The following is a 17,452-nucleotide window of genomic DNA, read 5'->3' on the forward strand; positions in this document are numbered from 1 at the left end:
TAAAATATATACTTATTGTTGAGCATTAATAAAATTTGTTTTTATTTCTAAATTTAAAATTTTTTAATTTAGGAACAACGTTGGAACCTAGTTTGTAATACAAGGGAGAATACCAATGATAGACACAGAGAATTTCTATCTATGTATGATTCTTTAAGAAAGGTAAAATTTCTTTTATAACCTTTCAGTCCTTTTTTTGAAGTTTATACTATCTTAGTATTTTTAATGCATTATATCATTGTGAAATTTCTAATCCAGTAAGTCAAAATTTAAATATGTTGATGCCAGTAAAAGTTTTATTTTTACCAATCAGAGTAATTTTATACCAGTTTGTGTTTTTAGTTAATATAAAACTTGAAATAAATAAATAATATTTTCTTAAACTTTATTTTCAGGAGTTCTCTTTAAATACTTTAGATGAAAATGCAGAATTTTCTAATAAACTAAACATGTCTAAAATTGGCAAAGAATCATATTGGTCAACAAATTTCAGTACAGCTTTGAAAGAACTGGGGAAGGCTCTTGAGATAGAAATTAACACATTCACTGTGAGTTTTTATTTTGTATATGAAGCTTTTGTTTGTATATATAGATATTTATTATTATTTTGTATATTATACAAACTTATTTTTATACATATTTTAGAAATTTTGCATTGGACATTAAACTCTAGATTACTCTCTACATGGATTATTCATACTTACTATACCTTTTAAAAATTCTCATATTAATGAAAAACTTATGAATTTTTGAAAGAAACTTGTTTTTTTAATGGGTATTTTATTCCTAAATCTTAAAATGTAGCTTATGATTAATTCATAGCTTAGAAGGAACTTTGTTTCAGTGAGGAGATATTAGTAAAGGGCCTTATTGAAATTATTTCTGTTCTTCAAGAGTTTGAAAATAGAAACAAAAGACCAGCAATGATGGTACAGAAAAGGTTTGGAAAAGGTATAGAAATTTTACTGGAACATTATATTTCATAAAAGCCAGTAGTTCAAGCACAAACAGGAGGAGAATGGAAAGAGAAAAATGTAGGTGAAGACAAAATAATAATTAGTGACTACATTGGGACATTCATGTAAACAAGCTGATAAATTGTATGGTTGAATGTTGTCCAAACTTAATATTATTGAAGCTTTATGAAAGTGCTTATGAGATTATCTAAAAAAATATTTACATTGCTTTGAAAGAAACATTGTAGACTTTTTCCCTGAAGAGAAACTAAATTTTATTATTTCAATTAAATCCAATTTTTTAAGAGTATAGTGTGTGTCATTTATTTGAAATCTTTAAAAGGTTAATTATATTTACAGTACTTGTGCATTAGTTTATGTTTATGGAACCATTTTTACTTCCTTGTACGAAGTAAAGGACTTATTGTAATCACGAAAAATTCCGGGTACCATATTTCAGTGGAAATATCCATTTTGATCTCTATTGAGTGGAATTGAACGATGTTTTGCATAACATCTGTACATAAGGACAGAAGAGATTATTTTGTGCGCATGTATTTTGCATAACTCAAAAACGAGTAATCTCAGAACGTTGAAATTTTGTATATAGAACTGCTATAACATGTAGTTGTGCACCTCCGCTTTTTGTTGGAATCAGCCGCACCAAAAGTATATAAATAGATATTATATAGCCACTTTGTTACTCAGCTCAGTGAGCTCAGTTTTTTTATTCTTATGTGGTGGTAAATTTTGCATTTTTTGCTTTAAACAGAGTTTCCACACTACCTGGAAAACCGGAAAAAGTCAGGGAATTCGAAAATTGACTAAAAAATTCAGGGAAAAGTCAGAAAATTTAAATATTTGAGTCAAAATCTAGAAAAGTAATTGAATTTCATACAGCTATTCGCCCCAAAAAAGCGAGTTTTGCGCCGACGTTGGAAGCGATCACATTCTAGGCGAATTATGTATCGTGTGAGTATCATTCGGCCACCTGGCATAGAGCTAATTTTCGCATCTCCAATCAGATAGTCTTTTAGAAAGACGAAGCAAGTTTCCAGTGACCTCGAGTATCGAGATTCCCATGTGCATATGCAGTGCATGTTGAACTAAGGAAAATGCATATTCTCGTATAAAATAAAATCAGTTTAATCCTAGTATAATGTACCGTGGAGGTTAGAATAGCTTCCATGTACCGTATACACGGGATTTGGGGATATTATGACGAGCAGTAAACGGATAATTTTGGTGATGGCGACCATTTTCAAAATTGTACCAAGGCCGTAGCGTATACTAGGATTTTACCGCAAAATCTTTTTTATGCCCCCCTTTTTTAATAAATGCCTTATTTGTCATTTTGCAGCAAAATAAAAAAATAGTAATCAGTCATCTAGGCTAACCATTTAATGTAACTATATTCGTCAAAATATGGTTGATTATTCTAATTCAATTTTTAAATAATTATCTTTATTTTAATGATATTTGTGTCATTTAATGTTGCTTCTTCTCTCTAAATTTATTTATTAGTAAATAATACTTTCAAATTTCAGGAAATTTTCTCTGGCATAATCCTGAAATTAATTCTAGCAGTATGATGACATACCATCACAAAATTTAATGCACATATTGTTTGCTTATGTATGCTACTAAATAAATTTTATTTAAAAATATCATTAAATAGATTTTTCTTCCATTTAACTACAAAATGTCTGCAAAAAAAGACTTTTTTTAATCCAGATTGGGCAGATTCTAATCTCAATCTTCACTGGAGAAAACAACTCCTGTTATAATTACAATAGTAATGCTTTGGGGATTATATATTATAAGTCATATGTAATATATATACAAGTCATATGTAATTAGCAAATTTTTGTGTTTTCAAGTGGTACCATAATTAATTTACTTCTTAGCACAGCCAATGTGCATTGCGTGGATAGACTGGAATTTTCTTAAAATGCACACCTGGGAAACCTGGGGAATTTCATTTTCCTGTTTGAGTGGCAACCCTGTTTAAAAATGACTAATTATGTTGTTCTTATTTTCAGGTTAAGGTTTTTGTGCCTTTAGTTTAGTTAGTTAATATTTGTAGAACTGTCAACAATTTAAAAGTTGTTTAAGTGTGGCTAAGCCTAATTTTTTTTTAAACCATAGCAGCCATATTTGTTTGCATTTGAAACTTAGCAGAATAGTAAATTAATTTTTTCTGCACTTTCAAAGTCTTTTTGCTGAGTGGGACCAAAAGGAAATTTTTAGTTTTGCACACCGAAAACTCTGCCTTCTTTCCTGCTGGCCGAATTACTTGTTTGTGCGTAGAAACTGTAATTTTAATTATAAAAATTGTTTTTTAATTGTTTTAACTGTACTTGGTGTATAAAAACTGGTTATCATTATAAGCATTTTTTATTGTTAGAGTTTGCATTGCATTTTTTTAAATTTCACATTTTAACAAGAAAATATTACACAAAAGTGTACCCAAAGTGATATTTGAAACTGTCAGTAATTCATATAATGTCAATAAAAAAAATTAGTCTGCCTACGTATTAGAACTAACTTTAAAGAAATACTATAATCAAAGTATAATGATTTATGATAAGTGTTTTAAAATTCTACACTCTTCAGGAATTGCAATTATGGTGTAAGAAGGTTCACATTCAATGTCATTATTCTGTGTTTATATATACTCAGAGCAGTGAATGCTTTCTTTTGTGGTACAGAAAAAGCAAAGGGTATTTTTTTATAATTATCCTTTTTTTTTTTTAAATTTTGGTTTTATGGTTTTAAACTGAGTCCTTAGAGAAATTTGTTAAATTTTACGGAGCCATCAGCATTGAAATTACTGCATTTTATTTAGCACATTTATTTTAATATTATTTTGTATTGATATGTGTGACAACTACACTCTTTATTACATACCTTTGTTTAAAATGAAAATGTTTCACCTCTTGGTACTATTTAATTAAAATAGTAACAAGGGGAAGTTAGACCATGACTTATGCCATGTCATCAGTCTACCTATCGCATAATTTCGGTGTATCACAGTAAATGCTACTTAAATATAATTTTTAAATAAAATTTAAAGTATGCTGATTGTAATTAATTTGTTATTGGAAATTTGCTTCGAAATGGAGACAAGCAAATTTTCGTTTTACTTTTTTTGCTTTTTTATTAACCGCATGCCTGATTATCCTGAGTTATCTCGGGTTCGTATATATTGCAGTTAATTATTATCCTGAGAAAACTCGGGCAAAGCAGAATTTGCTAGTATGATTTGTTTTATCATGGTTTCACTCGACCTGGAGGAAATGAAAGGAAATATTCAGCTTTGATTGGCAGTTTTCCAAGTTTTGTTGGTTGCACGGTTCTTTTGTTGGGACTGCTCATGTGTTTCCCTATTGCAGTATACGTAGGCTTGTGGATTAGTAATGTATAAAGAAAGATACTTGTGTTGAAAAAAAAGTAAAATAATGGCGATGATGCAAGATAGCGAAAGCAATGATTTTTCAGATAGTGATTATGAAGAGGTGGGGGGGGGAAGAAAAACCAACAAAACAGTACTCTGTGCTCCCGTAAAAGAGATTCCAGCGGTAAGCCAGTAAGAAAAAAGACCAGATACTAGTGTACAGAATGTCAAGTATCATTTTGTGTTCTCCCTTGTTTCAAAAATTACCATACAAAGACTAATATTTAATTTTTTTTGTTTGCCCGAGACAGTTAGTAAATTAATATTAAAGCTAAATGCTTTTACACCTTCAAAAAATTAAAAATTCAACATAAAACCTACATATATATTTAATAATAAAATAAAAAAAGGTGATAATTTTTTGCAATTTTTTTCAAAAAAATATTAAGGAAAGTGGTTAATAAAACGTTTTCAGTTTACTCTTTGTATTATAAGTTAATGTCCTTGTAAGAGGTAAAAGAAGTATTGTAACTGCAAATAATTTTGAGTATCATATTTCAAGAAAATTATCCATTTTGTTCTCTATTAAATCCATTTGAATAATGTTTTTGTGAGACATTTTTACTTACAGACAGAATAAAGCACTATGTTTTCCAAAACGGATTGTAAAATGCATTCAGAAGGGACATTTTTTGCGAGTAGCAACTAGGCCTAACTTGTCGGTTTACCAACAACAGTGTCCCCCCCCCAGCAGGACCAAAAGTTAACTTTAATGTACTGAAAATTATATCTTCCTGCCCGTAAGCCAAATTGCCAATGTTTGCGTAGAAACACTAATTTTAATTGCGAAAATTGTTTTTAACTGAATTTGATGTTTTAGGTTTTTTTGTATCTTATTATTTGTAATGAACATGTTTTGAATTGTTATGTATTTTGCCGTACTCCGAAGTAAGAACTGAATTGATTGAATAAGAAAGATATCTCAAATGAAATTCGAGGAAATTATTTAAATGAAGTGCAGCAAGAAATTTCTATAATTTAATAGGAAGGACAATGAAGTCATGTGGTGTCCGCATCAGATTTTTTAATTATCAGTTTTAATTTTATGAGTTTAATAAAATTAAAACTGATAGCTGTTTTTATGAGTCTCTTTCTTTTCTTATCTCTTTATTCTCATTATTTTTTAAATATAAAAACTGAATTGCTGAAAATGAAATATTGCTTTTCTGAATAAGAATTTTTATATCGTACATTTAAAACTTGAAATGAGCTTTTTTAAACAACTGACAGCTTTTTTTTCAATTAAACTGTAAAATTCATCTGGAAGTTCTGATCATATAAAATTTGAGTTTTTGAGTGCCATATAATTGTAAATCCTTTAATTATGCTAAAATTAATATTCATTTTTTCTACCATATTCATTTTATCTGTTAAGTACATATAGTATGTAGACTCAGCCCCCTTTGACTTATTTTTTAAATTTGTATTTTTTAGTAATTTTTATGAATTCTTCAAAAAATATTTTGAATTATGACCTACAAAACTTTTACCATCATGTTAAAACAGCTGTATTTCTAAGCACACCTGCAAAATTTTTTTATTCAAAAATCCCTAAGATGTATGTGAATTTCTGTATTGGCATGTTTTGAAATTTGGCAAATTTGTTATAAGCCATAATAGCACCTAAAGTGGTTTACATACTTTGTTGCAATCTTCAATGAATTGCAAGAGATATTTTGAACCTAAAATTTCCAAATAAACTTTTACTGAGGATTATTCTCAGGAAATTTCTTTATTCTCATTTTATTAATAATACATAATAAATACTTATTAATTATATATGAAAAGCCTTTTCTAATTTATAAAAAAATTGGAATATTAATCAAAAGTTAATAAATTTTTACTTTCACAAGCATACGTTATTTCTAATTTTTACTAAAATTTATTTTGCAGATTTAAAAAATATGCTTCACATATGTATTCAATACTTTTGAGAACATTAAACAATACATATAAAATGTTATAAATAAAACATGCTGTCCTCTGCTACAGCAATATTAAAAGTAGCAAATTTTACTAGAATAATTTTTTGGGGGGGGGCAGGAAAGGTATCTCAAACAAAAACAACAAATAAAAATGCTTCTGAAAATGTTTTATGTCCAAAGATATTTCATGGCTTTTACTGCATGCTATTCTTAAACTGTTTATATTTGAAAGGTATTCACATTTTTAAAAGTCGTATTGTGATTTGTCAAGTTCTGAATTCTAATCATTATTAATATAATGAATGATTATTTTTACACCTTTTCTCACTTTATTATTATTTTGGTTACATTTTCTGTTACATTAAATTTCTTCTTTTAAAATAATTTCAAAATTTAAAAGTTACTCCATGTCTGTGGACATATTTCTAATTTTATATCAATCAAAATTTTAACATCAGAGCTTCTACTTTTTCACCTCTGCCAAAATGTGCAAATGAAGTGAGTGACATTGGTAATTCAAATTTGCAAATATAGAATGGTTTTGACTGCTTACTAGGATCAAGTAAAATAATCTGAGAAGATATGATTTTATCATTAAAAAGGTAGGTATATCTAGTTTCATTTTACATATAAATTTTTAACACAAACAATCAAAAGGAGAATATAAAATATGAAGGAATTAAATATTTGAATAAGCAGATCATTGCTCATGCATCTACCATTAATATTGTTGGGAGCATATGAGTTCATAATAGGTAGCTTGATAAAACTTTTACCCTTCCCCCCCCCAAAAAAAAACACTTTACAGTACTGGAACTTCCACAAAAAATACTCATACATATCAAAGAGTACAATCAATAGTTAAATTTCAAACTTCTGATAATGCTAAACACAGTGCAGTGCAAAGCGCATCTAATGAGTAAAGCCCGCACGAATATCTCATTACTCTGAACTGGAAAAAGGGAGCTGATGCTCTCTTCGGTGGCATGTGGTTTTCCCCAGCCACGAAGAAATCTAGTAACTTTCATTTCTTGAAATAACTGGAAGGCATATATGATTAAAGTTACATATAAGGGCTAGGTATGGTTACAGTTACATATAGGGATCAATTACATTTATTCTATTACTGTACCAATTACTGTAATACAGGGACTGCACCAAAATGTCGCCAGATGGTCTCCAGGAAGGCGATTTTTGGCAGTTTCTCACCAAATTCGGCAATAAAAATTAGTTGGCAAAACCTTGATCAGCTTGTGCCATTTACCTCAATGTTAAATCGATTTGCCCCTGTAATCTTATTTTTCCTGCAAAGCTTTGTCTCTTCGTACTTTTTAATGTTATATTATAGAAAATATACTACAATTTCATACATAATTTCATTAAAATTATTTACATATATACAAAATTTATAACAATGTATTTGCAGATCAATTTGAAATTGATTCGTGTATGGTTGTAAAATGTGTATTTTTAAATAATTCATTGTTAACTCTGAGAGCAACAGCATTTTTTAATCAGTTTTTGATGAACTGTATTAAAACAGCATTTGTTAGCTAGGTTTATGTAATTATTTATTTCACTTCTTATTTTTATAACCTACCTTTCCTTTTGATAATATTTAGATTATTAAAGAAAACAAAGGGAGGGTAAAATATTTTAAATAAAATAATGTATTCTCTTGTGCTTAACCGATAAAAGTGATCATGCTGCTAAGAACTTTAAATTAACAAAATGCTATTGCAAAATAAATTTATTATCTATATTTTGGATTTAAAAAAATATATTAGTTAAAATTAATTAATGATTTCACATTAAGCTAGGTGTACTTGATACTTTTATTTGCCTGTGTTAGCTTTGTCATCATCCAAACTGTTATTGTGCTTTTTTTCCGTATTTGATTGGTGTTTAAGGAACATAACTTCTGTGATACTGCTAAACTGAGTGTAGTGAAATGATATTATTAAGAATTAATGGATCTGCTATTCAAATGAGCAGATATTTAATTTATAAGTCTTACATTGAGAAATATCAAATGTTCTGTAGATTTATATTAGCTCCATCTATTACATTATTTTTAAATAATATATTGTAATTTGAAAGAATTATGGATGGTTTGTGGTTGGTAATAAGTTATTGATGTGGGCTATTTTATTTTTTCCCCTTCCATTGAAAAATAAGTAAATAAATACTATTGTGATGATTTTTAAAACAAGTATTTTATGTATAGAGAAAACATATTTTTTTCTTATTTGTATAATTTTATTTTAATATATCTAGAATAAAGGCAGCAGTGGCTTGTCAGTCATTCAATGGATTTTGAAGGAGCTTGATGAATTTAAGGATAAAGTGGAAACTGAATGTGCAATTTATGAAAATCGCTGTGCAGTGTACAATGATGTAAACAGTGTATCTAATGTAGAGCCAACATTATCTGATTTAACTGATATTCAAGGAAAAATTGAATGCTTGGAAACTCAGTTTATTTATCAAAAATGTCTTGCAAAGGTAAATTCCAAATATTCTATTTTTGATTAAGAAATAAGTAGTTTCCATATATTAACTTTTAAATAATTATATTGTAAGTTAAAATTAATCAGCGGTTATTTATATTTGTTTAAGAAAATCACATTATCTAATTTCTGGGTAATTTATTCCAAAAATTGAAAATTAGAACAGTAAGAAGCGGGGATACAATATACTGATAAACATAACCTATTTTGAAATGATCGTTTTCTATATTCTGTAAGTTTTCAGTGAAGGAAGTACTTAAAAATATATTTAACATGTAAAAATCAGGTGTGTTAATTCTGTGTTCTGTGTTAGATATGAAAATATCTCTAGGTTAAATTTTGTGGTAACCTAGAAATAATAGTTTATTTTAATACAACTTTAAATGTAATAGAACATGTAAGTGATATCTCTTAATTTTTATAATTTTTGTAAGATATTTTTATGAATGTAAAATAAGATGCTTCATGACCAATTTTGTTATGTAGTATTTTTATACACATAAATATATTTTCTCATTAAGGAACAGAATACTACTAAAGATACCAAAGAAACTGCTTTATTGGAAGAGCTGCATTCTGCTTTCTTGAGAAAAGATTCTTTGATAGTAAGGCATTTTTTTTTTAATTATGTTATTTCCTTGGAATTCTATTGATTTGAAATCTAGACAGATTTTTATTGATTAACTTTTAAATATTCTACAAGATTTTCAATACATTCAATGGATCCAAAATGTAAATGTCTTGCAAGAATAATTTTTTTTCCCATTAGTTTACGGTTAGGGCTATAGGTCTATAACTCTGAAGGGAGCTTGCTTGTTTGCCTGGTTTTCTGATATGAATGACAGTGGCTCTCTTCCAGTCTACAGAAATCTGTCCACAGGTCCAAGAATGGTTAATAATATCCAAAAGTCTTTGCTTTCCAATTAAGCCCAAGTTTTCCAACATTTGGCCATGTATTCTATCAGGGCTAGGAGACTTGGTCAGATCCGAGAAGGCCAGAGGTGAGAGTAATTCTTGAGAGGAATATCTCCGAATGAATTCAAAGGACCCAAGATCGATACTGCAACAACCACTGATAATGGTCTTTGCCTTTTTCTTAATAGGTTTGTCTTCATGTGAGAAATTCAATCTACTGGTTTCTTGATAAAACAAACCTAGAAAATTGGCTGTAGTCTTATCATCTGGAGAGAGAAAGACTTGGCCAGCAGAGTTCATTAAAGCATTAATCCCCGTTTCCATTATTGCGTTGCTACCACGTAACATCATAGGGAGAAACACATACTCAGACGGAAGACCGTTTACATTATTGCATTGGATTTACATGTACGGAAGTTTAGTGGTCGATTGCATTTATTGCCACTAGATGTCTTTATTTAACTAACGGAATTTGGACTCTTAAGATATTTAAATTCCATGTTATTGGAAATTTTTATTTCTGCATATGAACTGTGAAAGTAAAGTACGCTAGCGATTTTTAGATAAGTAAGGTTATAATGAATATTATGAACATCACTAATCGCATAGAAGCTGAAGTTTAAAAATTTCTTTGCATTTCTAGAAGCCTTAAATATTAATGAAATAATATATGTATTATTAAAATTAAAATGTACTGTTAATAAAAAAATAAATAAATAAAATAAAGTTAAACAAGTTAAAAAATAGTAGGTACTTTAAAAATACAGAGCAACTGTAAAGAAAGGTTCACAATATTTACACAAAATTTGCTATGCTTGTAAATACCACTGACTGCCATGTGAGATTGTATATTTTTATATGCCCAAATTTGGGAAAAAAGCAGGTAATATATGAAATGTTAGCATCGATTTCTTCATTTTTAATTTCTTCAGGGTCATAGCTGGATAATTTATTAGAAATCTTGTTTGTTTTAAAATGTACTATGCGCAGTTATATTTTATGCATAATCCATAAAATATTATTTTTAATTTAAAAACTTTTAATTCATATCTCTTTTTATAGAAGCTATAAAATTAGCTTTTTATATATATATATATATCATGTATACATACACACACACATTGGGTAAAGAAAATGGAAGTATTTAATTAATTCCTGCGCTTCTGCTGGAGAGGACTGAATTTAAAAGCAATTATTATAGTAAGTCTTTTTCTAAAAATATTTAGGGCATTAATACTGTCTCATGTTAATTGGTAGTGAAAGTTTAGAGCTGGAAACATCCCAAAATCTCAACACATGTATGCACATTCACATAAAAGTGAAACGAAAAAAAAATTCATTAATTTCTGCAAATTATGGCTATACAACTTTTTTTAATTATTTGCAGACAAAATAGGTAAAATTATTTTAATTGCCAAGACTTATTCTTCCAGAGCAGTGTTTTTAAGTTTCTCAGGGTTTTAATCTTTAGTGAGATCTTTTTATTTCGGTTTCCATAAAAATCATTTCAGAACATTTGAAAAACTTCTCTAAGCCAAATAATCTGTTTGAGATACTAGGTATGTGGTTCTAAGAATTTTATGTTAAGTCAATATTAGGTAGCTTAACTATTTTATAACTGTAAATTTTTTTAACCATCTAGTTATTAAATCATAGCATATGTTTTTAGAATTTTAGAAAAATTTTCATACATTCATAGTATTTTACAGAAACATATTAAAAGAGATTGCCTGTTTCACAAGATAATTTAATTCTTTACATATATACATTGTGCTTCATATTCTTTTTTTATTCCAGTCATTTTTAAAAGCTAAATGATAAGTAGTATAAAATAAATTTTTATGGTAATAATGTGTAATTAATACAAAATTCAAAATATGGTGAATATCATATTTAAAATTCCTTTTGTAACTGTGGTTGTATTTAACTTGCAATTGCAAAACATAACTACAGTTAAAAGTCTTTAATCCAGACGTCCTTAATCTGGAATGATCTATAATCCGGACCTCAAAGCTACATACTTTCTGAGCATGCATCAATGCATAATACGATAACGCATGGGCATAATACCTTTACGCATGCACATAATATGTTTATGCATGCGCGTTTAATGTATAACAGACAGTATAAGCTAAGCTAAAATTATCTAATTGTCTATTTCAGTTAACGTTGCAGATTGCGTTGTTCCTTAATCTTCTAATTGGATCCGACTTATTATTTTTTGCAGACTGTTAGAGCAATTTTATAAAATTAAGCTTGAACTTTCGATTATGTCAAAAAAAATTTCCGATTCTGGAGCTACCAAAGGATCTACAAAGCGAAAGCATGTTTCGATGTCCATCAAACAAAAAGTGGAATTGCTGCAAAAAATATATAAAGGCATATCCTTTGATTCTCGTGGCGCGCAATGAACTGGAAGTTGATTTGTCAGCACTATCCTTATCTTCAGGGCAGATGTTTATATTTTATTTGGCTTATAATTCCTTACTAAATGTAGTATTTCATCTTGATGTACTCCGTCTTTGATATGATTTAAATCAAATTCCTTGTCATTATAAATATCAAGAATACACATCAAATAGTGTTCTGGTTGCAATTTTCTAATTTCGACTATGCGTAATGTATGCTTTACGCATGCGCGCATTGAAAGAAATGTTTAATAAAGTAAACAAATAAATATTAAGTTTTTTTTTGTAAATTTTGATACCCTTTAGATCATAAGTGCTCTTTATTTCATAGATTATGGTTTCATATTTTTAATTTTATAATTTCTGCATGCCATCTTACCAGATTTAAACTGATGATCTATAACTGTACATCCGGAAAAACCAGTAATCCGGAACCGCCGAAGTCCCAACGAGTCCGGATTAAAGACTTTTGACTGTATTCGCTGCCTACCACAAAAAATGTACATATTTTACATATAAGCTTATACAGTTAATGATTTGTTATTCCAATTTCTAATTTGAATCTTCAGAATTTTAAGGGAATCAAATGACATATTAAGGCAGAGACAGGTTTCTTTGAAGATAATTTTTGTAAAGCTGAGAGCTAATTTAAATTATGATAATGTTTTAAGAACTACTTATATTGTGTCCCTCCTCCCTGGGTAAACCAAGATACAACTAAGGTGCAATGAATATCCAAGTGCAAAATGATGAATGGCAAAGTGCTTTTAATTATCACAGTATCAGAGATCAAAATTCTCTATTTTAGTGACCTTAAGCATAAACAATAGTTTAAATTTGACTTTCTGCATTCCTTTTGTGTTTGCATTGTTACTATATATATATATATATATATATATGTTGTAGGATTCAAAAGTTTCTGGACTGAGTCTATTACGTAAAAATCTTTTGCAGTAGTGCGACTACGAGAACATTTTTGTGTTACTGCATTCTTCCACTTTTCTAAAAGTGTTTTTTCCCAAATCACGTGGTCAAAAGCTCGCGGCAACAGCATTTTTTGTAGGCAAGTGCATTTAGTAACCGGCGATAGAAGGAAATGGCATAGTTGAGCAGAGAATCAATATCAAATTTTGTGTTCTCTTGGGAAAGTGTGCTACAGAGACTTTCAAAATGTTGAAGCATGCATACGGAAGTGAAACATTATCGAGAATCAAGCTTTTGATTGGCATCGTCATTTCAGAGAAGGCAGGGAAAGTGCCGAAGAGGACGTACGCTGTGGCTGTCTTGTGACTTCATGCACCGATGAAAACATGAAAAAGATATCTGCGGCAGTACGTGCGAACAGGCAGCAGGCAATTTGCCAAATAGCAGAATCAGTTGGGATATCAAAGGCCGCGTGTCAGTGGATACTGACTTAGGATCGTAATAGGCATAGGGTGTGTCAACACGTCATTCCCCGCATGTTAAATGTAGACAAAAAGTGAATTTAGATGGAAATGAGGAAGATTTAATCTCGGCTATTGACAAAGATCCTTCCCTACTTGGCAGTATTGTTACTGGAGATGAGAAATGGTGTTTTTTTGTACGACCCGCGAGCCAAGAGAGCATCAGCAAGGTGGAAATCAGCACAATGCCCACAGAGGCAGAAATTCCGCCAAGATGGTTGTAAAGGAAAGGTCATGCTAGAGGTATTCTTCGATACCCAGAGCATTGTGCATCTGGAATTTATTCCTGAAGGACGTACTGTGAACAAAGAACTGTACATTGAAATTCTGCATCGTTTGCATGAGTTGATCCGAAAGAAGAGACCAAAAATGTGGGTTGAGCAGTCATGGGTGCTGATGCATTACAACGCTCGTGCTCACCGATCCCTATTCATCAATGACTTTCTTTCGAAAATGAAAACAAGGGTTTTGCCTCATACCCCTTACTCCCCTGATCTCACACCCTGTGATTTCTTCCTATTTCCTGAACCGGCAAGACGTTTGAAGTGTCATTGATTTCAATCTTCAGATGAAGTTGAATGTGCATCACAGGCTGAATTAAAGGACATGGCCAAAAATGGATTCCAGACATGCTTCGATAAACTTTACAGGTGCTGGCAAAAGTGTATTGTTGCACAAGGGTCTTATTTCAAAATAGATGTGTTTCTGCAGTTTAATTCATAATATTTTTACGTTATAGACTCAGTTCAGGAACTTTTGAATCCTACCTCGTGTATATATATATACACATACTATTATAGTTATGCGCCCTTGCTTTATATCTTGGTATTATTTTTGAATTTTTATTGTTTTAAAAATTTCCGAGAACTGAATTAGTATTGGAGTACAGTTTTGGTCTTTGAGATGGCTGTAAATACTTTTTAATGGGTTTTGAGATTATTTTGATTTTTAGTCCAAAGGGACTTTGTCCCTGAAGGACTATTATTTTCGTTTTGCAATTTGGCGTTGGTTTACTATAAATGTCCATTTCACTTTTCAAACTGTTGCCACCAAATGTTAGAGTCCTGCATTATATTTGAAGAAATTGAATAATGAAAAATGTGCACAAATGTATGTATATTTTTCGCATTGTGATAAAACAGTGGTACATAGAGCCATCATTTTGAATGATGTAATCCTACTGCGAATATGGGTATGTGGAAACCCAAATTTGAAATTTGTTTTATTATCGATTTCATATTTTGTAAAACTTTAATGAATTTTTGATTAACAAAGTCAAGTATTTCAAAGCGAACAATGGCAACGTTGTACAGAAAACAAATTTTTTTTTAATGTCTGACGCGCGAGTCTCTGTATCAGAAATTCTAAAGGTATGCTCAATTTAAAACTATTTTGCGATATTGCTCTTGAACTGAATTTTGTGGTTTAAGTGCAAAGAATATGATATTTAATAAATAAAGGTAACAGACAAAATATTAAAAAAAGCCCCTTTGGAGGTAATTTAAAATCTGAAACCTTTCAGTTGTTTTATAGTTTATTATTATTATTATTTATTTTTGTTTTTGTGTTCAAATAGTGAGGAAGAGTAAAACAGGGTTCGTACAGTCCTTAAGAGTCCTTGAAAGTCCTTAAGTTTTTTGGAATCGATTTTTGGTCCTTAAAGTCCTTAATTTTGGCCAAAATCGGCGGGTCCTTAATTTTAATCCTGTGAAATTTCTGTCTGTTTTTACGACTGCCATTTTGAGTGTGAATTAGCAGTTTGAGGTATATTTTTGGCGACTCATTGATAAATATGGTTATTTGAATGGGCTATGATTTGTTCCTATTTCTAATATAAATGGTGGGATACTCGAGTTTCTGAGCAAGAAATGAAACAAGTATTTCGAAATTATTTTCACGTTTTCTAATGAAGAGCTCTTAAACAACTTTTCGCTTTTGGGGATGTGAATTCTTTTATCGAATGGCTCTAAATTTGGTGACTCATCAACATTTTGGCGATTTTTAAGATCAGTTTCTATAGAAAATTTTAATTTCCGTGATTTGAGAATTTTTCGACGATTTTTTTTTTTTTTTAACATTCTAAAATTGATAAATATCATTAACACTAGAACAGCTGAATTTCAGACTAACCGAAAAACGCTGTTGGGGGTCAATTTGACCCTCATAAGAAATGTAAGTAGAAACACAGTAAATGATTGAAATGATGCTGAAATGACCACATAAAAGAGTTTTTAGAGGTTTTTATTTATTTTTTATACTTTAGAATTTTTTTTCGTGCAATCTTTCAATGTAAGATTACAAAAACAAAAACAAAATCTTTGAAAAACAAACAAAAGATACAAATGCAAAAAGAGGAAAATAGAAAATTGCAAAAAATTACAAAAAACATAAATTGGGAATAAACACGCAATGTTTTCCAAAGTTTGCTATACATTACCGCAGGTGATACAATATGAACGCTTGACAGTGACAGCAACACATTTACCACAAATTGGTTTCTGGCATCCCTCACAGCTGACAACAGTCTTGTTTTGTCCCTTGGAACTTTAAAATGCACATTTCTTTCCTTTAAGTGTCTGTATTTGAGCAATTGGGGAGGACATCTGTTGCATAGTGCACCAACTCGTAGTTCTTCCATGAGTGCAAGAATAAATTCTCGACGGGAAATTGAGGTGCCCAAGGATTCTTTGAATATAATCCAAGCATTGAGTTCAGCAATGTCAAGGACATTGTAAAAAACATGTACAGGCAACCTGTGACTGCCACTACTTGTACTCTATTTCCTCAGCATCTGATCTGCGACATCAATGCCACATTTTGTACTGTTGTAGTAAGTGACAGTGTTCGGTTTTTTCTTTATGCTGTCGTCAACAAACACATTAAACTGTGCATCGTGCTCACAATCACGACATTCTTTCTGCTCTTGCACCTATATATTGTGAGTGTTTTGTCTCCATTTTTCAGTGCAAAAGATGAATATCGTGAAGAAGAAGTGTCACGAGCAATGGGGGTAATTCTCACTTATTCAGAAGCATCGTCCCCACAATTGTGGTTTATTTCGCAGAAAGTTCATCTGCAAGTTTCACGGAAGTAAAAAAATTGTCAGTTGTGACATTGAGTCCGGAGTTTAGATGTGGTTGCAGTAATCTGAGAACTACACTTTCCTTAAGTTGTAAATTAGTTGGTCGTTCTTCATCCTTGCCCAGATAAGGATAACCATTCAAAACATATTTGGATTTTACATCAGTTGCTAGCCAGAATTTGATGTCAAACTTGTCCGGTTTATTCGCCATATACTGAATAAATCTACATCTTGATTTACAAGGCAACAATTGTTCATCAACGGTTATTTCTGGTCCAGGATTATAGCGCAAATAACAGTTTTCCATTAGCTTGTACCAGGTTACAGAAGCGAGAGCAAATTTGTTAGTGGCGAGACGATCAGCACTGGTGCTTTGGACATCAAATCTGAGATACCGCATTATTTCACGGAACTGATTGTGTGACATTGTTTCTTTGAACACAGGTGGTCCTCAATTCTTGTTCCACAAATCATCTGCATGAAGTTTTGAATGGCCTAGTGCTCCTAGTGTCGTTTTTCTTATGAGGGTCAAAATGACCCCAGTTGGCTGTTTAAGGTATATCTGCGATTATTTGTTTAAATAATTAACGTAGAAGTATGAAAAATTGGCATAGTATACTTGGAAACATTTTAGAAAATGTAAAAAAATATCAGCTTCAAAGCTCATCTGTATGTTAAAAAAAAAAAAAAAAAAAAAAACGTGTAAAATTGGAAAAAAAGGTCAAATTGACCCCAACGGCGCTTCTAGTGTTAA

General features: G+C 30.4%; 1 protein-coding gene across 1 annotated transcript in view; it reads left to right on the plus strand.

Moving 5' to 3' along the window:
- Positions 1-17,452, plus strand: part of LOC118196178 (serine/threonine-protein kinase 31-like) — a 145,250-nt gene that overhangs the window by 91,712 nt on the left and 36,086 nt on the right. Inside the window, exons 14-17 of the mRNA XM_085820761.1 lie at positions 73-162; positions 396-548; positions 8,616-8,843; positions 9,370-9,453. Of these exons, the coding sequence (XP_085676887.1) occupies positions 73-162; positions 396-548; positions 8,616-8,843; positions 9,370-9,453 (555 nt within the window). The remainder of the gene's footprint in view (positions 1-72; positions 163-395; positions 549-8,615; positions 8,844-9,369; positions 9,454-17,452) is intronic.

Source organism: Stegodyphus dumicola, chromosome 7, assembly GCF_044657685.1.
Source record: "Stegodyphus dumicola isolate Sdum_Otavi_A_Nest chromosome 7, ASM4465768v1".
NCBI lineage: Eukaryota > Metazoa > Arthropoda > Arachnida > Araneae > Eresidae > Stegodyphus > Stegodyphus dumicola.